Source organism: Acaromyces ingoldii (genome assembly GCF_003144295.1).
Source record: "Acaromyces ingoldii strain MCA 4198 unplaced genomic scaffold FA10scaffold_1, whole genome shotgun sequence".
Classification (NCBI taxonomy): domain Eukaryota; kingdom Fungi; phylum Basidiomycota; class Exobasidiomycetes; order Exobasidiales; family Cryptobasidiaceae; genus Acaromyces; species Acaromyces ingoldii.
The window spans coordinates 2503429-2525047 of NW_020290247.1; the positions used below are offsets into that span (position 1 = coordinate 2503429).

Genomic DNA, 21619 nt, shown 5'->3' on the forward strand with positions numbered 1-21619 from the left:
ACTGACTGTCAAAGATAAGGAGGCTCTTGGAAATTAAAAGAATCGAGGCTCTTGAGGCTTGGCAAGCCACGTGGAGGCTCTTCTGACCCCATCGCAGAGTTTCGCGTCACCGCTCTTGTGCCTGCCCGGGGCCTCTGCCTAGCCTCCGGCAGCTTCCTTATCTCTGGCCAGCTCGAGCTCGGCGATAGAAATGATTGACGGAAGCTGATCTTCCTGTACCATCAAAGAACCAGCCACTGCCGTACCTGCATTTTACCACTGTTGAGCCATGCGAGCCCCCGCACCGTCCCTCCTTCCTATACGTATTCCCTTTCTCCCTTTCTCTCTCTGACACACGTTCCCTGGACGCGCAATCGAGACATGGCATGACAAGAGACTCACTCTTCTGCCGGGCAGCAGCAGCAGCCGCAACGCCAGCTTCAGATGTCGTACTGGCGCCGTTTCCTGATCGGAGGCTGTCTCCGTCCGTCTCTTGCGTAGCGGACCGCTCGAAACTCTGGCTCTGCGAGGCGTTGCTACCGCCGAGGCGTCTGCCCAGGCCAAAGGAAAGCCTCCTGGTAAGGCTCTCTCCCCTCTCCTTGGGCGTCGTCTGGGTGCGCGAAGAGCTCCTGCTCCTGCTGGGGCTGACGCTGGCGGCGTCGTCAACGCCGCTCCTGCTCCTGCTCGAGTTGCGCGCCCGAGCACCCCCACCCTGAGGCGTGATCGACGAAGGCTCTCTCGACGTCGACGAGGACTTGACTGCGGCCGTGGCCGCTGCCTCGGAGGGCAGCGCACCAATCGTGTCGCCCTTGTCCCTCGTCGCGCGGCCTCGACCCCTGTGCTGCTGTTCGTCGTCGTCATCGTCGTCGTCGTCGGCATCGCTCTCGACGGCAGCCGGGACGCCGCTGCCCTCGCGGTAGGCACCCGAGGCAAAGGCGCCCGTCGCGGCGCCCTTGTCGGTCCTGCGCATGTTGGCGCGCACGTTCGCGGGTGGCGACGCTTCTTGAATGGGTGGTTGCGCTCCTCGGGGCATCTTGGATCGTGCGAGAGGGAGACAGGGAGAGAAAGGGGAAGGAGTCCTGTCGGCAATCACTGAGAAGCCGCGGGTACAAAGGGAGAAGACGATGATGAAATAATCGGGAAAGTGGGGTTTGGCTTTCAACGAATGAGAGGTGGGAAAATTTGCATCGCCAAGACGTGCTTTGGGCGATTTATCTCAGCGGGCTCCATCTCCACCAGCCTTCATATTCGATTGATCGCATTGGCAGACCAGATCAGCCGACGACAGGGACAATATCAATTCTCGGGCCTGGCTGCCTTGTATGCGAGCTCATTCGAAGATAAAGTGTATGAGAAGGGAGATATCTACGCCAGCTAAGGACAACTCTACATGAGGTAGGCTTTGGAAGCGTTGCTGTGAGGGAAGAGAATAGCAAGAGGAAGCAGTCGCAATCAGCACACGTCAACAAAAGAGACGTCGAGGAAAAAGCAAGAAATGAGAACCCACTGGGAAAAGACTTTGTCCATGCTCTCCTGGCTGAGGCCGCTCTGGGCCAGGCTCTCGCGAACGACTTCGAACCACTCTTCGATCTCCGAGGTCGCGTTCGAGTCGATCTTGGCAGCAGCCTGCGTGGCCGCCGAGGAGCCTGAGCCAATGTACGAGGCCCAAACGATCCTTTCTTCCCCAAAGGCCTCGAGAGCAGTGTCGAGGAAGATGCGCAGCCTTCGCAGCAGCTCAGCGCGGCGCTCCTCGGCGCTCATCGAAGGTGTCACGCTGCCAGCTATCGACTCAGCCGTTGACACGGCCGCCGAGGTGGCGTCGGCGACTGAGTGGATCACGCTGGCGCCCGTGTTGGTGAGACCGGGTGCATCGACGGCCCGGAAGGAAGCGGCAGCGCTGACAGAGGGCGGCAGCAGGCTAGGCAGCGGCAGGGGTGACAGCTTGAGATAGACCCTGGGATGCAGCGAGAGGCGCTATTGAAAGGTGGAAGCAAGGGCTTTTGTTGAGCATATATTCCTCTCCTATCTCAAACTTGAGTCTTCAGACTTACGCTGATGAAGTCGGACCAGTTCTGGAGGTCCTGGCTGCGCAGCAGCTGCGAGCTGTTGGTGGACAGGGGAGGGGCAGCAAGGGCGTCGAGGATGATTCGGAGGCCCTTTGTGTTGGGTCCGCTCTCTTCACCCTCCTTCTTGTTCCTCTCCACCTCCTCATCCCAGGCCTTTCCGAGAACCCTCTCGAGAGCCTCGCGAATCTTTTCTGCCTCCTCGTCGGTGCCCTTGCCCGAAGTCGTCCTCGGGTCGGGCAGGGCGAGCTCGAGGGTGAGGTTGCGTTCGCTTGCCTCGCGCAAAAAGGCCAGCCACTTTGCCTCGTTGTCGCCCTCCAGCGACGCCGCCGACGTGATTGTGGGCAGGGCAAAGGCGATGTAGGCGTGCGGGGGCGCCGTGTCCTTGGCGGGTAGCTGGGGGAGTAGCTGGCCCGATGCGACCGTCAGCGGGTGCACGAGGGTGAGTGGGATGTTGTTGGGTGCCTCGTTTGACACGCCAAATGCCTCGAGGGCCGGCTCGGGCTTGTCTGCGCGGGCCAGCTCGTAGACGATACCCGAGAGCTGTGTCTCGTTCTTTCCGCTGCCAAAGCCATTCTTCTTCCAGCCCTGTGCGAGCGCATCGACGGCCTTTGGACCTGCGCTGCCCGAGACGACGAGGCGGACGAGCGATGGCCGGTTGTTGGCCGTGCTGCCCTGGTCGGGCGAGGGCGCAAAGGCGTCCTTGGACAACGGCGGCAGGTTGTGCGGCTTCTTGGGCGGGCCAGACATGTTTGATGGAGATGAAGGGGTCAAGGTGGTGTGTGGCTAGCTAGCTGCTGACTGTTTGTTTTGCTTGGAGCGTGGTTCGCCCTTGTGTCTCGCCCTTGTTCTTCTTTTCGTTCGCAATGTGGGGACGCGCGAGCAAGGCCGATTCCTGATGCGCGCGCTGTCTCGGTCGATGATGCGCTAAGTAGTAGTACGGTTAGCCGTACCTCCACTCCCAATTTTTGCTTTCACGCTGGGCTGAATCTGGCAGACTGGCGACGCTACATGCACAGGTGAAGGGAGCGCAAAAAACGTCATAGAATCTCAAATCCATATCGATCGAGCAGCGAGAACATACAGCAGCACGAAGTGTAGTAGTAATAGTAGTTGTAGTAGAAGACGAGTGCATGGCCCAACCATAGGAGCGTTCCTAGCTTTGAAGAGGTGAGGTGAGACTTCATGCGCCTCTACCTCTTGCGAACTGCCATCTCGCAACGTCATGTTCCTCCCGGAATACTACGCACACGAAAGTTGTCGGATCATGGCGGCGTCGATGCACCGTCAAGCTGGAAAGTATTCGCCACGTCTGGACTCAACAAGACGCCGACGAAGATGACCTTCGATGCGGCTGGCTGGCTCTGCTTGACGTCAAAGTTGCGCGCGCCTGCGCACAGACTCGAGAAGCCGGCCAAATTTCCATCTTTTTATTTTTATCTTTTTTATTTGCTTCTTCCTCCCTCTTCAAGCTTTCGAAGACCTTGAAGCGACGACATGGGCAATGCTGCCGGCGTGGGGGGTGTGCTGGCCGCCCTGTTCCGACCGGGCCTAATCGTACCGCACATAGTTACACCAGGTGGGTGGATCGAGATCTGTGCGAGGAAGAAGGATGTGCATGCTAAAGCAGTGGGAACGAAATCAAAAGACATCAACAGTCTCGACTGGCAAGCGTTGCATCAAAGAGGCGTCTCGCATGTTCTCTTTGACAAGGACAACTGCCTGACTCTGCCACATGCGCCAGACATCATTGACGAGCTCCGTCCGGGCTGGGAAGAGTGCAGAAAGACGTTCGAGAGAGGGCATGTCCTCATCGTGTCCAATTCGGCAGGAAGCAGCGACGATCCCCTTAGCATTGAGGTGCGTGCCTCCTCCTTCGTCCTCTCTATATATTTGAAGATGAACCCTTCTGATGCTGGTTTTCTTTACAGGCTGAGCAACTGGCCAAGACATTGGATACCAACGTTCTGGCGCATCCCCACAAGAAGCCTTCGTCCAGGTGTGCGAAGCAAATCGTCGATCTGCTTTCGGCACCATTGGAGGATGGCGCAGGTGCTGGGCACGTCCTTGTGGTCGGTGATCGAGTCACGACCGACATAATCCTTGCTTCTCGCATTGGTCGCTACCTCCGATCGAGGGGCGGTGAGCAACGCGCGATCGGAGTCTTGACGATGAGGGTATTTGGGAGGGAGAGGCTGGGAACGAGGTTGATGCGGTGGACCGAGATGTCGGTCCTGGCTCGTCTGCAGAGGCTCGGCGTTGTTCCAGGGGGAGGATGGAGGGGGAGCTTGTCTGCGCAAGAGGCCGCGGAGCTAGCTTCCTGGGCGGGATGCATCAAGAGCGAGCAGCCACCGCCTCCAATCGCAGAGCTTGGGCCTGTGGGGCTTGCAGCGTCCACCACAACGCTCACTTACCGCGCCCGGATATGGGTCCTATTCGAAAAGGGCTTCGATTGGGTTGCGCAAGGCTGGAACTTGCTCATGGACGGCATGGCGCTCGGTACAAAATCCCTTTCTCTCATCACTCCGGACCGACCTCGCAAAGCGCAGTCGAGCCTTTCTCCCTCATCCTCCTCGCTCTTCTCGACTTCCACGTCTTCGATTCGCCGTCGTCTCATCGAGCAATCTTCATCCGCCCTGTTACCGCCAAGACAGAATCGCTTGTATTCCTCAAAGACTCGAAGGGGACCCCCACCACCACCACCACCACCACCGCGGCGGGCACCTGCATCCGCTGCATCAAGATTGCAGCAGCAGCAGGTGCCTCGAAGGAAGAGCAATTGGCCGGCAGCGCTGGCTGCTTTGGTCCTCATGCCGACCTGCTGGTTTGGAGGAGTCTATCTGCACGACGTCATCAATGGCGATCCACTCGACAACCTCGCCAAGGTCCCAAACACAGAGGAAAAAGCCAGGGCGCCGGCTGTGCCTTCACCACCTCCGTGAGTCTTGATCTTTTCTTGCTGGCCGATCTCCTATACTTGCTGACCTGGCTCATGCCACTCAACCCAGCGCCAACCCGGCCGCAGCGACGAACATCATTGGGCCAAAGCAAGATGTTTCGCTGCTCACAGCGCGCTTGCATCTCGAGCGCGAGCTCGCATCCATCGAGGCAAAGCTCGACCAGCAGCACCGTCTTCATCCCGCTCACCAGCGGGAGCAGCAGCAGCGATAGCACAAGCAAAGTTCAAGGGCATGATGATGGATGGTATTATCGCTCTGTTTCGTTTAATTTGCAGAGTTGTACAAGTCTAAGAAGGCCTTGCGTGCGATTGAGACGTTGTAGTTCTGTGAAATGGTGTCAGTCAGTGAGCGGCTCAGAAGAGACGTCGAGATCGAGAAAGACGCTCACGACCATGGACGACTGCTTTGCAAATGTTTCAGTCCGGGTGACTGCGACGATGGCGAGGTGGCTTTTGCGAGAAGGTTGACTCTGTGTCAGCCCTTGGAACAAAGAAGCGGCCAGAGGGGAGACCTTGGCGAGGGCACTCACGTATTGATCTGGTAAAAGGCCAGCGTCAAGTCGGGGTTTAGTCGCGTGTTGCTCGTCGCATATCGTTCGTTTCTGACCGCTTCTTGATCCGCCATCGCCCGTTGCCCGCCGGTGCTGGCTTGGCTCGGGACGGTCAGGGGGCTGTATAGCCCGCTGAACTGGACGAGGAAGCGCAAGTACTCGGACACGGCCTCGAAGCTGTTCTCGTCAAACGGACTCGAGTCGGCACAGATGTATGTCAGGCTCGGTACGTCGAACACATAGACCTTTTCCAGCTTGGATGACTGCACAGGGAGAAAGAGAAAGGGAAATTAAGCAACTTGCTCCTCTGGCAAGACGGAACAGAGAAAAGGGGCTCACGTTGCAGAGACTGTTGCAAAGGACCTCGAGCGTGTTGGCGAGATCGGCGTTCATCATTGCGATCTGGATGCGTGAAAAGGCGACATGCACACTCGAGTCAAAGATGGAAGTGGCGTGGAACGAGAGGCGGACGTCAGCCTCGAGGTTCGGCGACTCCTCGAGCGAGGGAATGTAGAAGCCACCAACGCCCTTGTAAGCTGTCCCTCCGCCTTCGCTCTGATCGAATGGACTCGGTCGATCAGTTGAGGTGCCCGATGACTGACGGGAGGACTTTGCGGCCTGGACGACATGATGTGCAGCAGGTGCAAAGATGAAAGAGGCAGAGGCATCGGAGAGATTGTCGAGAACGCGCTGTTCGATGTCTCGGAGCGTCTCTTCGTCGAGGCAATGGCAGGCCGGATCAGCTTTGCACCGAGCAGGGTCGATTTAAGACAAAGACACTCACCATACCGATAGTCGCTGCTGAGCCCATCGACTTTGTGGACAAAGATGTGAAAGTGAATGAGGGGATTTGACGCATACGCTTCGAGAATGACATCGTTGAGCCTCGAGACAGCCTCGAAGAACTCGGCCTATCGACACTCTTCCCAATGAGCTATGTGACTTGATTGACGCATTCTCTATACCGGCGAACCCACCTGAGCATCAATGACAAAGACAATGGCCGAGCACTGCGTCCAATACAGCTGGCCCGCGGTTCCGTACGCTATCCGACCTCGTTGATCACCGCTCTCGTGGCTGTTTTGGGCAATCAGGTTCGCCGCCGTCGTGGGCGCATCGATGCCGTCCCAGAACCTCATCTTGAGAAAGGCGTCGACATCGATGGGGGCAGGCTTGCCCTTGGACGAGGAGCTCTCGACGAGGAAAAAAGTGTCGTCGGGCGGCATGGACTTGTATACGACGGAGAGGATCGAGGACTTTCCTGCGCGGCGAAGACCGAGGACGACGACATTGGCCTCGATCGAGGTGTTGCTCTCGCTCACGCCGTTTGCGGGCGAGGCCGAGAGCGGCTCAGAGGAGGGCCCAACGCCCGTCGAGGATGCTGCCGGCATTATTTAGTCTTATCGGAAGCCTTCAGCCTGCTCGCGCTTTGGCGTGGAGGAAAGAAGCTCACCTTCTCTCTTCTCTCGGCCGTGGGTGTCAGACCTTCAGGCCAAAAAATTCCAAAAATCTAAACACAAGTAAGATTTGTAAAAAAAAAAAAAAAGGTCTTCAGGACCTTGAGAAGATCCTGAACGGAGACGGACAGCCCAACTACGACGAAGACAAAGACTTCGGAACGGAAGGCATCATGAGTAGCACACCAGCACCGCCGTCGCCCACGCAGCTGCTCTTTGCGCGCGCCGTGATCCTCACGATGGAGCTCTGGCCCGCGATGCGCATGGCCATTGGCGAGCAGTGGGGCGGCATCGAGAGCGTCGACAAGCGCGACTTTCTCATCTCGCACCTCTGCGACGAGTATTCGACCGAAGAGCCAGCGTCAGCGTCAGCAGCAGCAGCGGCGCCGTCGTCGGCCCAAGCGAGCACTTCGTCGTCGTCGTCAGAAAGGAGAGCGCCGGCGACGCCAGACGTGGATGACCTGGCCGAGACGCTCGAGGGCTACTTTTGCGACGAGTTTGAGACGAGGCTCGACGACGGCTCCTCGGACTGGATCGCGGGGCGCATCGTGTCGCTGCACAAGATGGTTTACGCTGTATTCCCTGCAGTGTCGGATGCGGCGAGGGAGGAAGTTGAGAAGCTGCAGGAGGCCGCATCAAAGCTGCGAGGAAGCAAAGTCAACAGCACGAGGCAGAGGAGGGAGGCAGACGACGAGAGCGGCAGTGGCAGCAGCAGCGAGGGGGACAGTGGCGACGAAGATGACGACGATGCAATGGATGTCGATCAACAACCGAGAGAGCAAAGGCAGAACAAGCCGGAGCCGGTGGTAGATGAGGATGGCTTCACGACCGTCGTCAAGTCACGACGGCGGTAAAGCTCACACTACTTGTGCCTAGATCATTCCAATCTACCATTACCATCAGATTGTTCGTGGGATGTGCAAAGACAAAGTGAGGGGTGGGGAGGGGACATGTGTGATGTGCATGCTAGCAGAGCTGTGGATACGTCTTTTTACACCTGGCCACAATCTTCTTGACGTCCTGGCTCCTGGCCCTCGTCGTGATGAGGAGCGCGTCTGGCGTGTCGACGACGACGACGTCGTCCACACCTAGACAGGCGATTGTCCTCCCTGCAGCGGGGACGATGAGGCCACCGGCCTGAGACTCTGTGACGACGAGGTTCTGGTCGCCCAGGATCCTGGCCTTGCCCTCGTCGGCGGGGATGAGATCTGCCAGGCTCGAAAAGTCGCCCACGTCGTCCCAACCAAACGTGGCAGGCACGACGGCGACTTTCCCTGCCTTTGCCGCCGGCTCGGCCACGGCGTGGTCGATTGCAATCTTGGGCAGGTCGGGCCAGATTTCCTGGAGGGCCTGCTCCTTTTTACCGGGCGCGTCCCAGACGGCGGCAATCTTGACGAGGCCCTCGTGGAGCTCGGGCATGCTCTTTTCGAGGAGCGAGAGCAACGTCTTTGCCTGCACGACGAACATGCCTCCGTTCCACCGGTACTCGCCCGTGGCGAGGTAGGCGCTCGCCGTTCTGGCGTCGGGCTTCTCCTTGAACTCAGTGACTCGCCGCGCGTTGGGGGCCTTGTCCACGTCGAGCTTGTCGCCGAGCTTGATGTAACCAAAGCCAGTCGAAGGATGCGAAGGCGCAATTCCAATGGTGACGAGGTAGCCGGCCCTGGCAACGGCGACAGCCTCGGTCACGGCACTCTCGAAGCCATCGCGACCAGAGATGATGTGGTCGGCGGCAAAGGAGCCCAGCACTGCATCCGGGTCGCGTCGCTGCAGCACGGCAGCAGCCAGCCCAATGGCAGCCATCGACTCCTTGGGCGACGGCTCGGCCAGAACGTTGGACTCGGACAGCTCGGGAAGCTGATCGAGGACGCCGTCGACGTGAAGGTCACCAGTGACAATCATGAGCCTACGCGGGCCGCAGAGAGGAAGCAGGCGGTCCCAGGTGCTCTGGAGCAGCGTCCTGCCACTGCCCACGAGGTCCAGGAGGAACTTGGGGTAGCTCTCCCTGCTCAGCGGCCAGAGACGAGTACCGGCACCACCGGCAGGGACGACGCACCAGAGGCCAAGGTCGGGCTCCTGCGTCAAGATCGGGCCCGGCTGAGAAATGACGGGCCGGGGAAGCTGCGAGAGGTGGGCTGGTCTCGTGCCACTGGAAGGGATGCTCGCGAGCTTGTCGGGCGACGAGGAGCGCGAAGAGTCATGGCGGAAGCTCCTGTTCGAGTGGCTTCTCGCAATGCTCCGTGGTCGCATGTGGGGCGAGGGTGACGGCGAGGGCCCACCTGTCCGCTCCTCCATCGAGTCCATCCGAACGTGTAGGCGGGCCAACTGTAGTGAGGACACATTCACCCTCTTCGTCAGCTTCGTCATCCTGGAGGACTGGCAAAGAGGCACTAAAAAAGCCATAGCTCTCTTCTCTCACCTCCCTCTGCATGTCGCTGATGCCGCCCAGAATCTGGGCCAGTGCGCTCCTGTCGTCGGGCACGCCATCGAGGGCGTCGAGGGCCGAGTCGTCGGACGAGGTGCTGCGCGAGTGCATCATGCGCTGGCTCTGCAAGGTACGCGACGCGGCCTGCTGGCGAATCTGCGGTGGTGACAAGCCCAAGAGCGTGGCCGATGACGCAGACGAATGCGCGTGGTTGTTGTTGCTGTTGTGGTGGTGGCTGCTGCTGTTGCTTGCGCTGTTCGGAAATGGATTGGGAGGCGGCGGCGCAGGTGCGGCGGCAGCGGCGGGGGTGCCCGTGCTCATTTGAAACGCCGCACTGCCACTATTGTTGTTATTGGGCGCGATCGGCGTCCGCGGCTCGTCTTCATGATCGGCCATTTCTTCCTGGCCTGTCTTCTTCTTCAAGGGCACCTTGGGCGCGAGACAGGATGCTGCGGGCGACTGGCAGTGGACCCAATGAAAGCGGTGGGAAGAAATGCGAGAGCGAGAGTGACAGCTGGTGGGTGTCTGTCACGAAGAAAAGGGAGACAGGTTGGTGTGCCAGCCCCCCCCGGCACGCATGCATCCGAGCTTAACCACGTACACGTACGAGATCCATCTTTGAATTTTCCTGCTTCCCGAGGCGAGACTAGGAACGCCAAGTGTCTTCGTGGAGCCTTCTGCTGGCTGCACCGCAATTTTGTTTGAAACCGCATAATGAATGCTCTCGGCTTAATTTCGTCAGCCATGCGGTGCTCGGTCAATTCGGCTCAGGCTATCGTTACAATTACTTTCCTACAGGGACAGCGAAAATACACTGTACTGTACTACAGTACATCCTGGGAGCCGGGGGGCAAAGGGCTGTCTACCGCCCAAAGAGCCGGATGAGAAATCGCACAGGCCAAGAGAGACAGACCTGCCGCGACCTGCTTCGTGAACTTGACAGAGATGAGGTGCAGGGCTTGAGCAAACGACGTCGTCTCCCTTGATAGCTGCTTGTTCTCAAAAGTCCGCTCTGGCACAGATGAAGCATCAGCTGGAGGCAGCCATGAGCCGAGGTCGTCATCGTCGTCAACATCTACAACTCGGTCGCTGCTGCTGTCCCCAGGCCGCCACGTCCCCTCACGAAAGTCGACATCGACGGCGACGGCGAGAGAGTCGACTTTCCGAGACAGGCTAGACACAGCAGGCTCGAGATTTGCCACTGTCCCTAGCAGGGCAAGCGACAGGAGCAGGGTCCACAGCAAGTGTGTTGCCGACAGGACCCCGAGCGCGCTGCCTCGCGACCTCTGCAGTGTAGCTGCACTGCCTTCGCGCTCCCTGCGACGCTTCGGGCCAATCGAGGAAACATCGAGCGAGACGGGAGCTGCGGGGGGAATCGTCATGAATGTGCTCGACATGGCAGGTAGCATGAAGACGGTCGCTTTTGAAATTTGATGAGCAGATTCGTCCTGCGAGATCGTCCAGTGGAATGGCTCCTCGGCAAAAGAGAGCAGCGGCGTTGATGAGCCTGTGATGAGGGTCAGCTTTCTGAGAACCGACAAAAGATCATGAGCCAGGTTTGACGCACCATTGTATACAGTAATCCGAAGAAGGGCAATGGAGCTTGCTACGGGTGGTACGATGCAATGTCGAGCATCTTCGCCTGCTGCCGGTGATGCATCGACGTGGTAAATGAGCAGAGCCTTGAGCTGAGCATCTCGACGTGTGCCGCTTGGTAGCTCGAGATCGATGATGTGCGAGGCACCCTGCCTGGGACTTTTTTCTGCCTGCGCATTGAGAGCGATGCCATCAACGCTGGCATGCAGTATGTGTACCGTCGAATGAGGGTCATTGGGCACGGCTACAACGAGCTTTGGGAGTAGCGTTCCATGTGCGGCGTCGGAACGAGGTGGTGAGCACGGCCATGATAGAACAAGTCGATGGAGCGTCCGTCGCTGCGGCTTCGCTACCGTCGCTTCGCGGCTCGGACACCACACCTCGACGTTCGCTTCGGAGACGGAACTGGTCCACAAATCGTCCAATTGCTCTGCCGATGCGCCGAGGTCAAGGACGTCATTCAGGCGGGGCGTTGGGGCCGAGAGGAGATCACCGGACGCGTCAGGAGAGAGAGGCGACAGCGCGCGTGCGCCCTTGCTGAGCCTTGCAGTCGCAATCGTCGTACCGCTTACGTCGCCGTCCTCGTCCTCAGCTTCCTCTTCCATGAAGGGTAGGGCCTTTACCAGGAGACTGCCATCACGACGTGCACCTTGATGCGGGGTCCATGTGGACGCAAAAGTGACACAGCCCTCTTGACTTTGCGCTTCTGTGGATGTCTCTGGCCACTCGAGTACCTCGAGCTGGGTCGCGGAAATTCGCACAGAGGACAATGTGGCAAGACCGTGTCCGACAAGCGCTGGGACCTCGACGACGACATGTTTGTCCTCTCGACGGCAGGGCACCGAGAATTGGCCTTCTACGGCAAAGGTGAAGTCAGCCGGTGAGTGACTCTGTCGACAGACGGAGGCCACGTTGGTCAGAAGGAATAGCGTCGACTCGTGACCATCTTCTGCCTCGTTTTTCAAATATGACAATCGACCGTGGCCGCCTCGGACTCCAATCGAATGCCGCCTTCCTCGAGATGCTCGCCCGGAGCTATCATCGTCGAAACGTTCCCGATCGAAACTGAAGTCGAGCTCGGGTGTAACGAGCCCTCTAGGCGGTCGAACGTCAGCCAGATTTGCCTCTTCATCGCCCGTCGTATCTCCATCGACACTATCTGCTCTTGACGATACGGATGCGGCAAGGAGCGATCCTGCAGACGAAGACGATGATATCGGACTGGGCTCTTCAGGTCGACTTTCTTGGAGCGGACCTTCGCCAAGGGAAAGGGTCCAGTCTTGTAAAGCCGTCGAATTGGTGCTGTGTACCTGAATGGAGTGGGAGTTCCACTTCGCTTCCCTCTGAGGCGTGATGAGAGAAAGTCTTTGAGAAGGAGGATCAATACTCAGATTGCAGGAAGAGACCAGAGCGCTTTAGTTCTCACCCCAGATAGGCTGTCGGGTCAAGTCCAGGGAAGGTTACGCCTTCCAGCGTTGCCCTCATGGATACTTTCAAGATGGCTCTGGCACCCTCGTCATCCATACCCACGAAGCGCATGTCGAGCGAACTTCTCAGGCGAGTTCCGCGCAAGGAATGCAATCCTGCTACCGAGGTAGAAGAAGCAGCGGCAGATGGCGATGCCCACCTTATCAACACCTTGTCGGTCGATGGAAAAGGTCCTGATACCACTGTGAGATCTCCTGCGTTGCCATCGCCCTCTTGCGACTTCTCTGCTCTCTTTTCCGCGCTTTCCTCGGAGCGGGAGCGAGGGACCAGCGGCGGGTCGACTTCGACCACGACGCCGTCCGCAAACGCGTCGTCATCCTCTCCCTTAGTCTCGAGATCAAAGTGCAGGCGGTTGTTGAGACAGCGCGGTGTCGGTAGCATGACCTTAAGAGAGGACGGAATCCACATCAGTGAACGTAGGGCCAGTGTCTTCTTGGCCACGACTCACAATAAAGGGAGAGGTGGGGGGCACGGCTACCAGGCCAACCTCGAGCTGGAGAACGACGAGGCGAATCTGCTTGACTGTTGATGCAGCTGAGACCGGAGGCTGTACGAGCGAGATGTGGAAGTTGGACGTAGTGATCCGCGGCTTCGTCTCGGCCGTCGAAGCCGCCGCGTCGACTGTAAAGTCGTCAGCATGAATGCCAGTCTGGAGCCCTAAAATGGACGCAGCCCTTTTGAAGCCCTGGCTCGTCTCTTTTGAGCCTTGCGGATCTGAGCCTGGTCTGACGGCGTATACGGCCGAGGAGCGGAGCTTGACCTGGTCATCGGGCAGCAAGGGAAACGTCTGCGTCGTTGTCGAGGGAGGTAGTGCGAGGCGCAAATAGAGGGTATAGATGGCTCCTCGGCTCGTTCCCTTGACACGAGCCACACACTTCTGTACCACTCGAGGCGGGTGGGCCGACGATGGTCCAGCCAAAGCCGCAAATGGCCGTTGAGGCGAGTCGAGCGACGGGCTCAGCATCCTAGTGCAGCCGCTCTTGTTGCTCTTCTTCAAGCTCCAGGACTCAAGACGCGTCGGCGCTGGTGGCACGAGCGAGAGAAAGTCGAAAGCAACACCTCCCGTCGGAGTTCACGTGCGGTAGGTCAATCAGTCTGCGACGTTGACACTTCCTCTATTGCAGGGCGAACAAACGCAAAACTTCAGGCACTTCACTTAGTACGAAAGAGGAAGGAAAGAAGTAGAGAGTAAGGAGACATTTGTCAAAAAAGAAGAAGAAGAAGGGTGAGGGTGAAGACCTTTCCATGTCTGCCAAAGGTTGTAATCAATGCATCGATTCCATTCACGCAGCTCAGGGTTTCAAAATTTGGCTTCTTGTTCGAGGGTCCGCTCCACCTAAATTTTCGCTTTTGCTCCTCGACACATAGAACAGGATAGACGACACGGATGGAGGAATGTCCGCCCCTTCGGGCGCGATGGTTCTTTGCGCTTGACGATGGGTGGCAGAAGTTCAGTGACGAGGATGATGCAGCGCTGGAAGAAAGGTGGTCCAAGGCCCAATCGCTTGGCGAAGAGCGGAGAAAATGGCTCGATGCGCAGAAGCAGCGCAAGGAGGCCGAAGATGCGGACGCTCCACCGTCTGGTGTCGATGCGGTCAAGAACGCTATTATGAGTTATGTCAATTCGCAAGAGGAGACACGGAAGGCAAAGAACGACGAGGGAAAGGAGCAGGAAACGGATGCTACGAAGGCCGTCGTCAATGAGCATCTCGATCCCGACAAAGACGAGAGCCAGCGGGAATTTCGGGTCGCTGTCATGGAGGACAAGCTATTCGACGTGGATCTGGTGCAGATGCATGTGAGTCGGTAATCATTCTGATGGATCCACCAGCGCTGACTTGCTGTTCCCAGCTTCTGCCCGTATTTTGGAAAGGCGTCTTGCTGAAGGTGGTTCGTGCCACCTGGTTCTACGTTACTGGAGAAGGAAAGCACGCTCCCATCGCACACGACGAAGATCTGGCGAAGGATCTGGACTCGGCCTACAACAAAGTCCAACCGTGGAGGCGTCAATGGGACAAAGATGGTGAAGAGGTGACGGAGGAGGAAGCGGACGAAGACACACTCTATCCGCTGCCTAGCATGGAGAACAAGGGGCAGATACACTTTGAGGGTCCCGAATCTGGCAAAATCTATACGTGCGTATCCAAGAAGTGTTCTTCGATGCCCGTTTTCGAACAATGCTCACCTCCATGACAGCCAAGATCTTCTTGGCCACGTGCAGAGCATTCTCGGCGGGTCTCTCGTTGTCCGAGGATGGGAGGAGACGAGCCGACGATCTAGTCCCGACGAAAGAGAGAAGACGTTTGCCGAGACGTGGCTCCCCTGGGCAGGAGGGAGCAAGCCAGACACGGGGGAAGAAGCGCAAAATTCGAAGAGGGGCCAACTGAAGGAAGGCGCTGCAGAAGCTCCGTCCCGTGCGCAGGCTTCTGAAAAAGGGGGGAAAGGTAGTTCGAAGGAGCACGAAGAGGAGGCCAGCCAGGGCCTCATCGGAAGACTTTGGCCTAGCTCCGACGCTTTGGCGAGGCCTCGAGTCAGATTCTTGCAAGCAATTGGCTGGAGCACGGACGATGCGATTGACGAAGACAAGAGAGGTGCAATGCAAGAGAACACGGAAAAGAGCTTGCGTACCGAGCGGGACAACAACGAGGCCAAAGACAACGAAGAAGATGATGAGCTAGATGAGGACAGCGAGGAGGGGGAGCAAAGTGTTGGTCAAGAGATTCGCGACGACCGTGCCAACGAACCTCCGGAGCTGGTCCTCGTCATTCACGGAATTGGACAGAAGTTGACGGAAGACTTTGACGCCATCGACTTTGTGTACGACGTGGAGCGTTTTCGCAATCTGTCAAAGAAGATTGCATCCGACAAAGCCATTCGCCGCATCTCACGAGGCAAGCGCGCCCAATTCTTGCCAATTTGCTGGAGGAAGGATCTCAACTTTGATGATTGCGAGACGCTCAAGGGCCGTGACAACGTCTATGGTCTGCGGGACGTGAGCAACGACGCGAGCATCCCCTTGGTCCGGAATGTCATATCCAAGGTGATCTTGGATGTGCCCTACTACCTTTCCCGGCACAAGGCCAAGATGATCGACGCCGTCAAAATTGAATTGAACCGTGTCTATCGCCTCTTTGTCAAGCGCAACCCAGATTTTGAGGCAAAGGGCGGCCGAGTCTCACTCATTTGCCACTCACTCGGCTCATCGCTAGCCAGCGACATTCTCTCGTCGCAGCCCACCCACGTTCCCCTCGTCAAGGACGAAAAGAATGTCGAAGTCCTCCGAAGCAACGAGCATCTGCACTTCAATGTCAAGAACCTCTTCTTTGTTGGCTCACCCAATGGCTTCTTCTTCCATCTGCACGGTGCCCAGCTGATTGCCAGGCGAGGAACAGCGCGCACTAAGAACGTGGCCGACGATGCAGCTTCCGACGAGGTGGGCAGGTACGGCTGCATGGCGGCCGAGTCGATCTACAACTGCTACAACGAGACGGATCCGGTGGCCTTTCAGCTCTCTGCCACGGTTGACGCACCCTACGCTCGCCTGCTGAGGCCCATCTCGATACCCGAAGCTGTTCCTGCTCTCCTCGAGGCGCTCGCATTGCCGCGGCTGTCCATCAGCAAGCTCTTTGACGAAGCACACCCTTTCTCCGACAAGAGCACCGCCTATGCACTCCGCCGTGCGAACGAGCTCCCGGCCGGCGTCAAGACGACGTTGGGCGCAGCTTCGGTCAGCAATGAGATGCAGACTTTCCAGTCGTCCAGCGGCAACGCCACGCCAGAGCGAGGGCGCGAGTCGACCACGCTCGATGTTGTGCTCGAAGAAGGGTCCAAGCAGAAAGAGGCCCAACCGCGCAAGAAGGCCAAGGAGGCTGAGGCCAAGCTGGGCACAAAGATGGATCTCGCCAGGCTGCAGAAGGCCGAGCGACGCTTCCGCGCGCTGAATCCGCACGGCTGCATCGATTTCACCTTCTCTTCCCAAAGCATCAACCAGTACCTCGATATGCTGGGGGCCCACGTGTCGTACTGGCAATCACCAAGCTTCTCGACTTTTGTCCTGACGCAACTCTTTGCTGGACCGGGCTTTGACGAAGGAAAGAGCGAGGAAGAGGCGCAAGAGAACAAGGAGAGCATCCCGACAATCGTGCCTGAGCTGGTCGTCGAGGAGCCCAAGGGCACTGAGGACGATGATGCCGCTGGCGACAAGAGTGGTAACAACGACCGGCAATAGAGAGAAAGGAAGGGCTCGGAATTGCTTCATCTGTACTGTACTTCTGTGAACTCGCTTTATTTAATGGGGAAGCCGCCACTTGCGCTGTATGCACTCTTGCTCCTTCGTGTGTGTCCCGATGCGCGATCCCGGATTCTGCGGCGCAAGCCACCATGAAGATGAAGCCTCACGCATTACTGAGCAGGAAAGTGAAAGGGGGAAAAAAGATGACGTTTCCATTTCGTGGAGAGCAAGAGAGCGGACCATGAGCGTCGCACCATGAAGGAAGAAGACCAGCTTGAAGATGACAAGAACGTGTGGTAGTGGTGATGACAACAAGAGGAAAAAAGGTATAGCCGAGAAGGAGGGGGAAAAAGGAGATAGGGTTAAGACCGTTACTGGTGCTGAAGAAGAAAAAAAAGAGGTGAAAAGGTTGAGATCCGACGATGACTGAGGTCCAATGATGGTCGAGCTTCCGGAGCAGGACGAGCATGGCGTGAATGGTCTGTAGGTGGGACGATTGGTGAGTTGCTGAAAGGATTTACTGGCCGACGAGGGCGGCGTTGACCATCTTGTCGAGACGGTCCATGATGTTGGCAAATGCCTCGATGTTGTGGGCCTGGGCCTCCTGGTTGACTGCCTTGATCTTGGCTGCCTTCGCCTTGGCCTCCTTCTCCTTCTCCTCCTTCTTCTTCTCGGCAGCCTTGCTGGCCTTTGCGGCCTTGGCAGAGGAAACCTTGGAGGCGTGCTTCTCAGACGAGATCGAAGAGGCCTTGGCAGCGCTGACGCTGGCCTTGTGGGCGCTGATGCTCGACGCGCGCGAGGCAGATGAAGCCGAAGAAGCCTTCTCCTTCTTCGCCTCCTCCTCCTTCTCCTGCTGTTGTTGTTGCTGCTGCTTCTTCTTCTTGGCAGCGGCGGCGGCAGCGGCATCATCATCGCCAGAATCATCGCTGTTCTTCTGGTCGCCGTCGTCGGAGCCACCTTCCCACCAGGTGATGGGGAAGACACCAACGCCGAGCGGGTTGAAGAACTGGAACAGACTAGTGCTCATGTCCAGACCGCCGTGCGAGCACTGGCCGTCGGGGCCGTACGAGGTGGGGCAGGCGTCCATGACGCGGGCCGTCGTCTGCTTGATGCCGTTGGAAATGGTAATCGTCTTACCGCACCAGCTCGACTGCTGGTTCAGGTCACCGAACTGGGGCTGGTTGAGCGCAACGACGTGCTCGTCGGGGCTGAGCATCTGGCCGCAGGCGCCGGCGTTGCCCGTGGCGACGTGGTAGAAGGTGGCCTTTCCCTTGAACGACCGCTTCTCCAGCGCCCGAGCAGCCTTGACGTGATGACGCCGCGCAGGCGCGCCAGCCTCGAGGCTTGCCTCCGACGAGGCTGCGCCGAGCGTCAGGGCGAGGACGAGGCTGGCGGCCAGGGTGGTGAAGATTGTTGACTTCATTGTTGGTTGAGGTTATGTAGAATTCTAAATGTCGTAGGGGAGAGGGTAGGCGGTGTTGCTCGTGTGGTCGACCGTGTTTTAATCTAACGAAAGTGAGATGCTGAAAGAGCGTGCTGGGAGGGGAGAGAGAGTGATAAATGAGAGTGACGGTTGACCGAGCAACGAGCCGTGGGGAGGGAGGGGGGAAGAGGATGAGATGGGAGAGGGGGACAAAAAGATGGTGACGAGGAGAGGTATCAATCAGGCAGAGGTTAGGGGGATCACAATTACTGCTTTGCACCGTGAGCGCGCGCGCGCGCGCACAAGGTCAGCTCGGCCAGGCGCCGGGCGCCCAGCAGACGACGATCACCTCCCAGCACTACAGCAGAGGCAGCGTAAAGATCAAAACGGTAGAACATTAAAACCGCCTGGCTTCGATTTTGCAGGAGTGAATTTCAACGAGCGCGCCGCATTTTTTAAATTCCAAACAATTGGGGAAAAATGCCGCCCAGACCCGCAAGCCAAGAGGGAGAGGCATTATTATTAGACTAATACTGGTGCCGTGCCAGTCTTGGCCCTGCGACCTTGGCGCGCTCATTCCTCCAAAGCTGGTGGTATTAGACTAATTCTTTAACAAAACTTACAACAAACGCAGAAGAAGAGTCAAATTACAGCCATCGGCACCTAGGAATGTTCCTTTCCCTACCCTGCGCGTCCGACCAATGCACGCCGGACTATCGCGAACGACCGTACCACGGTCTACCTACATTATTATTACCCTAGGAGGAGCAGTGATACGGTAAAAAGGGACGAAGGAGGGCAGTGAGACGATCTACCAAGCAAAACGAGACAATTTTTTCGAGCGATACAGGCAGAAAGCGCATTGATGAGGAGGCCAGTGATACGCTCAATGTGATGGAATGACATGTCTGGTGAGCTCTTGCAGCAGGTGTGGGTGCATGGCTTTGGCGATGAGCGAGAGATCTTCTTGTTCAATGAGACTGTCCATCTGAGCAACATGTCGCTCGTAAAGTTGTTCATTGACAAAGACACTTTGCTGCTACTGAACTGCACTCCCTCCTCCTCCACGACCACCACCGTTACTACTCCTATTGTACAGCAAGCGAATGCAGGGCGCAACTGTAAAGAAGTTTTCCTAGGCTTGCGTGTCCATGTGCTTGAGCTGCTCAGGCACCACTCCGGTCCTCTCAATGGCTTCCTCTGTCGCCTTCTTGACCTCTTCCTCGCGGCCGGGCACTGTGATCTCGCTAAGAGGCGATGTCGTGTCGGTGACACGATACAGGAGCACGGGAATGACGATGAACATGGCGGCAGCCAAGGTGCCCCAGGTGGCACCCAGAATGTTCATAAAGGGCAGCTTGGCAGAGTCCATTGCGAATCCGGCCGCACCTCCGGCTGACTGGATCGACTTGTAGAAGCCGGCCAAGAAGGCCAGCTTGGACATGTCGTTAGAGATGGCGCCCATAAGCGAGTACGCAAATGCTATGAATGAGAGTGTCAGCATCCTGTAAGCCATTGGCAAAGATCAGCGGGGCCAACTCAGACATACCTTGCCAGAGGGCGTCGAAGAAACCAGAAAAGGCAAAGAGGAGACCGGGCCCGGCATAGCGTCGCGAATGGCTGAGGTCGACGAGCGGCACGGGGGGCGAGCCGCGGCTGAAAGTCAGCTGCTCAGCGTAGGAGCCACCCCAAACGGCCCACATGAAGCAAAAGACGACCGCCCATCCCAACATCATCCTCGAACGTCTCGAGATTAGCTTGCTGTCGAGGACAAACGAAAAGAGGTAGGCGGCGACCATCTGGGCAAACCAGTAGATGAGCGAGTTGAGCGCGCGCGTTCGCAAGGTGAAGACGGTGGGGTTGAAGCAGTTCTGCTGCCAGCTGTTAAAAAAATTGGAACCGAAGAAGAGAGGGAACATGAGGAGGATCCACGGATCCGTTCTCAGCAGACGGTAGAGACCGACAAACTCTGCCTTCCACGTCGTTTGGGCAGGTACGTAGACGCGCGTTCCATCGCTCCGGATGACGGTCGAAGGCTTCTTGAGCAGAGCAGCGCAGCAGGCACCAAGGAAAGAGAGAATCATAAAGACGATGTAAGGCGCATCGCTCAGCGATTGGCTCTCGGAATCATAAGTAAGGCCAAGCTCGATAGCGCTTCCGATTACGGCCCCGAGGTTGAAGATGATCCAGACGATGGCGAAAGACGTGCTTTCAAAACATCTCGAGTGAGTTTCCATTCACGGCATAGTAGATGCGGACCTGAAACACTCACCCCTTGTCTTGCTCAATAGGGTAGGAAAGCATGACGGCACCCTGAGCAGTCCAGAACAGAGAGGCGCAAACACCGAGAATCGCGCCAGAGGCGATGACGAAACCGGCATTCTGGTTATGGTTGTAGCTGCAGGGGAATGCAAGTCAGCACTGTCCGTCTCCTGAAAGGACAAAGACGAGGATAAGGGTGTAGTCACCTGATGTAAGAAGCAATGTAGAGACTGTATCCGCAGGCGCCGATGAAAAGCGTCAGACGAGTGCCCAGCTTGTTGTGGATAGTACCAGCAAACGAAGAGACACCCGCAAAGCAAGCGTACTAGCATGTCATGGCGTAAGCTACGACAACATGCGATGTATGGGCCAGAACCACCTCACCAGAGCAGTGTTCGCACGCGAATTGACTTGCACGTCGACTTGACCACCTCCGCCAAGACCAGACACTGAGAGGGAGTAAGATGACTGTGTTTGCTTACACAAAAGACTCGATCTAAGAAAGCTACTCACGCGCATTGAACATGCCCGGGCTGAGAAAAGAGACGCCATGACCATCAGTGCTAGAGCGAAAGCGAAAGCGGGCAGATGGGCGTCACCCACCAAAGGAAGCAGCAAAACCCAATGAGAGCGACCTGCGTCATGGATTTGCCATAAAACTTTGTCACCCGTCCTACGAACCCTCGCCGCTCAGGCTGGGCTTCGTAGACGGGGCTCTCGCCCGCGGAGCGCTCCAGAGAAACCTTTTCTTCGCTCATGATGCTGTCCGTCTTCCTTTTGCGTCGTCGTCAGACGCCCACTGAAGAAGAGAAGTTGATGCTGGATGTAGAGGAGGCCAGAGGCGCGTGGGGACAGGGACGATAGTGGTGGTGCACTGGATGGAACGAACTGATACCCGACTGGCGATACGAGACAGGGGACAACCCTGTCAAGCGACCGAAGGCACAAGTGAGGAACGAGCAAGGAAGAGCGAGGGACAGAGCGACTAGCCAGGGCAAAACAATAATAATAATTTTTCCTAGAGCAAGTAGTAGTGTGGGTTGATACCCCCCATCCTTATCAGCAAGTTAGTCTAAGACCCACTCATGCGGGTGAAAATAAAGTTTTTCACTGCCCTCGGGTCCCTGCCTTTTCGCAGCTAGCTAGCTACCTGGGAAAGGGAAAGTCCGTGCTGCACTGCGGGATTTG

The 21619-nt window shown here is 57.4% G+C and overlaps 12 protein-coding genes across 12 annotated transcripts; 5 read left to right on the top strand and 7 right to left on the bottom strand.

Annotated features, from left to right (window-relative positions):
- Window position 1: 1 nt before the first annotated feature.
- On the bottom strand, window positions 2-1243 carry FA10DRAFT_26913 (hypothetical protein). The gene has a single exon (XM_025522630.1). The coding sequence runs from the start codon at window positions 1010-1012 to the stop codon at window positions 158-160; it is 855 nt and encodes a 284-aa protein (XP_025380791.1). The 5' UTR covers window positions 1013-1243; the 3' UTR covers window positions 2-157.
- FA10DRAFT_26892 (hypothetical protein) lies at window positions 1167-1968 on the top strand. The gene has a single exon (XM_025522530.1). It carries the CDS (start codon window positions 1475-1477, stop codon window positions 1928-1930), a length of 456 nt encoding a protein of 151 aa, XP_025380792.1. The 5' UTR covers window positions 1167-1474; the 3' UTR covers window positions 1931-1968.
- FA10DRAFT_26965 (hypothetical protein) lies at window positions 1969-3166 on the bottom strand. The gene has a single exon (XM_025522832.1). The coding sequence runs from the start codon at window positions 2790-2792 to the stop codon at window positions 2007-2009; it is 786 nt and encodes a 261-aa protein (XP_025380793.1). The 5' UTR covers window positions 2793-3166; the 3' UTR covers window positions 1969-2006.
- Window positions 3167-3358: 192 nt separating this feature from the next.
- On the top strand, window positions 3359-5268 carry FA10DRAFT_26948 (hypothetical protein). The gene is made up of 4 exons (XM_025522770.1): window positions 3359-3621; window positions 3673-3902; window positions 3974-4980; window positions 5051-5268. The coding sequence occupies exons 1-4, from the start codon at window positions 3540-3542 to the stop codon at window positions 5211-5213; spliced, it is 1482 nt and encodes a 493-aa protein (XP_025380794.1). The 5' UTR covers window positions 3359-3539; the 3' UTR covers window positions 5214-5268.
- FA10DRAFT_298969 (hypothetical protein) lies at window positions 5227-6981 on the bottom strand. The gene is made up of 6 exons (XM_025524669.1): window positions 6530-6981; window positions 6337-6463; window positions 5892-6265; window positions 5532-5815; window positions 5391-5451; window positions 5227-5326 (listed from the first exon to the last, which is right to left on the bottom strand). Exons 1-6 carry the CDS (start codon window positions 6941-6943, stop codon window positions 5267-5269), a joined length of 1320 nt encoding a protein of 439 aa, XP_025380795.1. The 5' UTR covers window positions 6944-6981; the 3' UTR covers window positions 5227-5266.
- Window positions 6982-7181: 200 nt separating this feature from the next.
- FA10DRAFT_298970 (hypothetical protein) lies at window positions 7182-7863 on the top strand (the record flags this gene model as incomplete). The annotated part of the gene is made up of 1 exon (XM_025524670.1): window positions 7182-7863. A coding segment is annotated over one exon (682 nt), but the record flags the coding sequence as incomplete, so codon positions are not given.
- A 112-nt stretch (window positions 7864-7975) lies between these two features.
- FA10DRAFT_225725 (putative mannose-1-phosphate guanylyltransferase) lies at window positions 7976-9542 on the bottom strand (the record flags this gene model as incomplete). The annotated part of the gene is made up of 2 exons (XM_025518656.1): window positions 7976-9331; window positions 9426-9542. 2 exons carry the CDS (start codon window positions 9540-9542, stop codon window positions 7976-7978), a joined length of 1473 nt encoding a protein of 490 aa, XP_025380797.1.
- On the top strand, window positions 9491-10196 carry FA10DRAFT_27012 (hypothetical protein). Its single transcript, XM_025523005.1, has one exon. It carries the CDS (start codon window positions 9633-9635, stop codon window positions 10134-10136), a length of 504 nt encoding a protein of 167 aa, XP_025380798.1. The 5' UTR covers window positions 9491-9632; the 3' UTR covers window positions 10137-10196.
- Window positions 10197-12538: 2342 nt separating this feature from the next.
- FA10DRAFT_27015 (hypothetical protein) lies at window positions 12539-13542 on the bottom strand. Its single transcript, XM_025523016.1, has one exon. The coding sequence runs from the start codon at window positions 13477-13479 to the stop codon at window positions 12901-12903; it is 579 nt and encodes a 192-aa protein (XP_025380799.1). The 5' UTR covers window positions 13480-13542; the 3' UTR covers window positions 12539-12900.
- A 320-nt stretch (window positions 13543-13862) lies between these two features.
- Window positions 13863-16820, top strand: FA10DRAFT_264234 (hypothetical protein). The gene is made up of 3 exons (XM_025520564.1): window positions 13863-14313; window positions 14367-14650; window positions 14712-16820. Exons 1-3 carry the CDS (start codon window positions 13903-13905, stop codon window positions 16741-16743), a joined length of 2727 nt encoding a protein of 908 aa, XP_025380800.1. The 5' UTR covers window positions 13863-13902; the 3' UTR covers window positions 16744-16820.
- A 116-nt stretch (window positions 16821-16936) lies between these two features.
- On the bottom strand, window positions 16937-18274 carry FA10DRAFT_264235 (hypothetical protein). The gene is made up of 2 exons (XM_025520565.1): window positions 17006-18274; window positions 16937-16954 (listed from the first exon to the last, which is right to left on the bottom strand). Exon 1 carries the CDS (start codon window positions 18167-18169, stop codon window positions 17264-17266), a length of 906 nt encoding a protein of 301 aa, XP_025380801.1. The 5' UTR covers window positions 18170-18274; the 3' UTR covers window positions 16937-16954; window positions 17006-17263.
- Window positions 18275-18994: 720 nt separating this feature from the next.
- Window positions 18995-21420, bottom strand: FA10DRAFT_264236 (hypothetical protein). The gene is made up of 7 exons (XM_025520566.1): window positions 21035-21420; window positions 20945-20964; window positions 20816-20880; window positions 20638-20756; window positions 20442-20567; window positions 19719-20377; window positions 18995-19651 (listed from the first exon to the last, which is right to left on the bottom strand). The coding sequence occupies exons 1-7, from the start codon at window positions 21073-21075 to the stop codon at window positions 19305-19307; spliced, it is 1377 nt and encodes a 458-aa protein (XP_025380802.1). The 5' UTR covers window positions 21076-21420; the 3' UTR covers window positions 18995-19304.
- Between the last annotated feature and the right edge of the window lie 199 nt (window positions 21421-21619).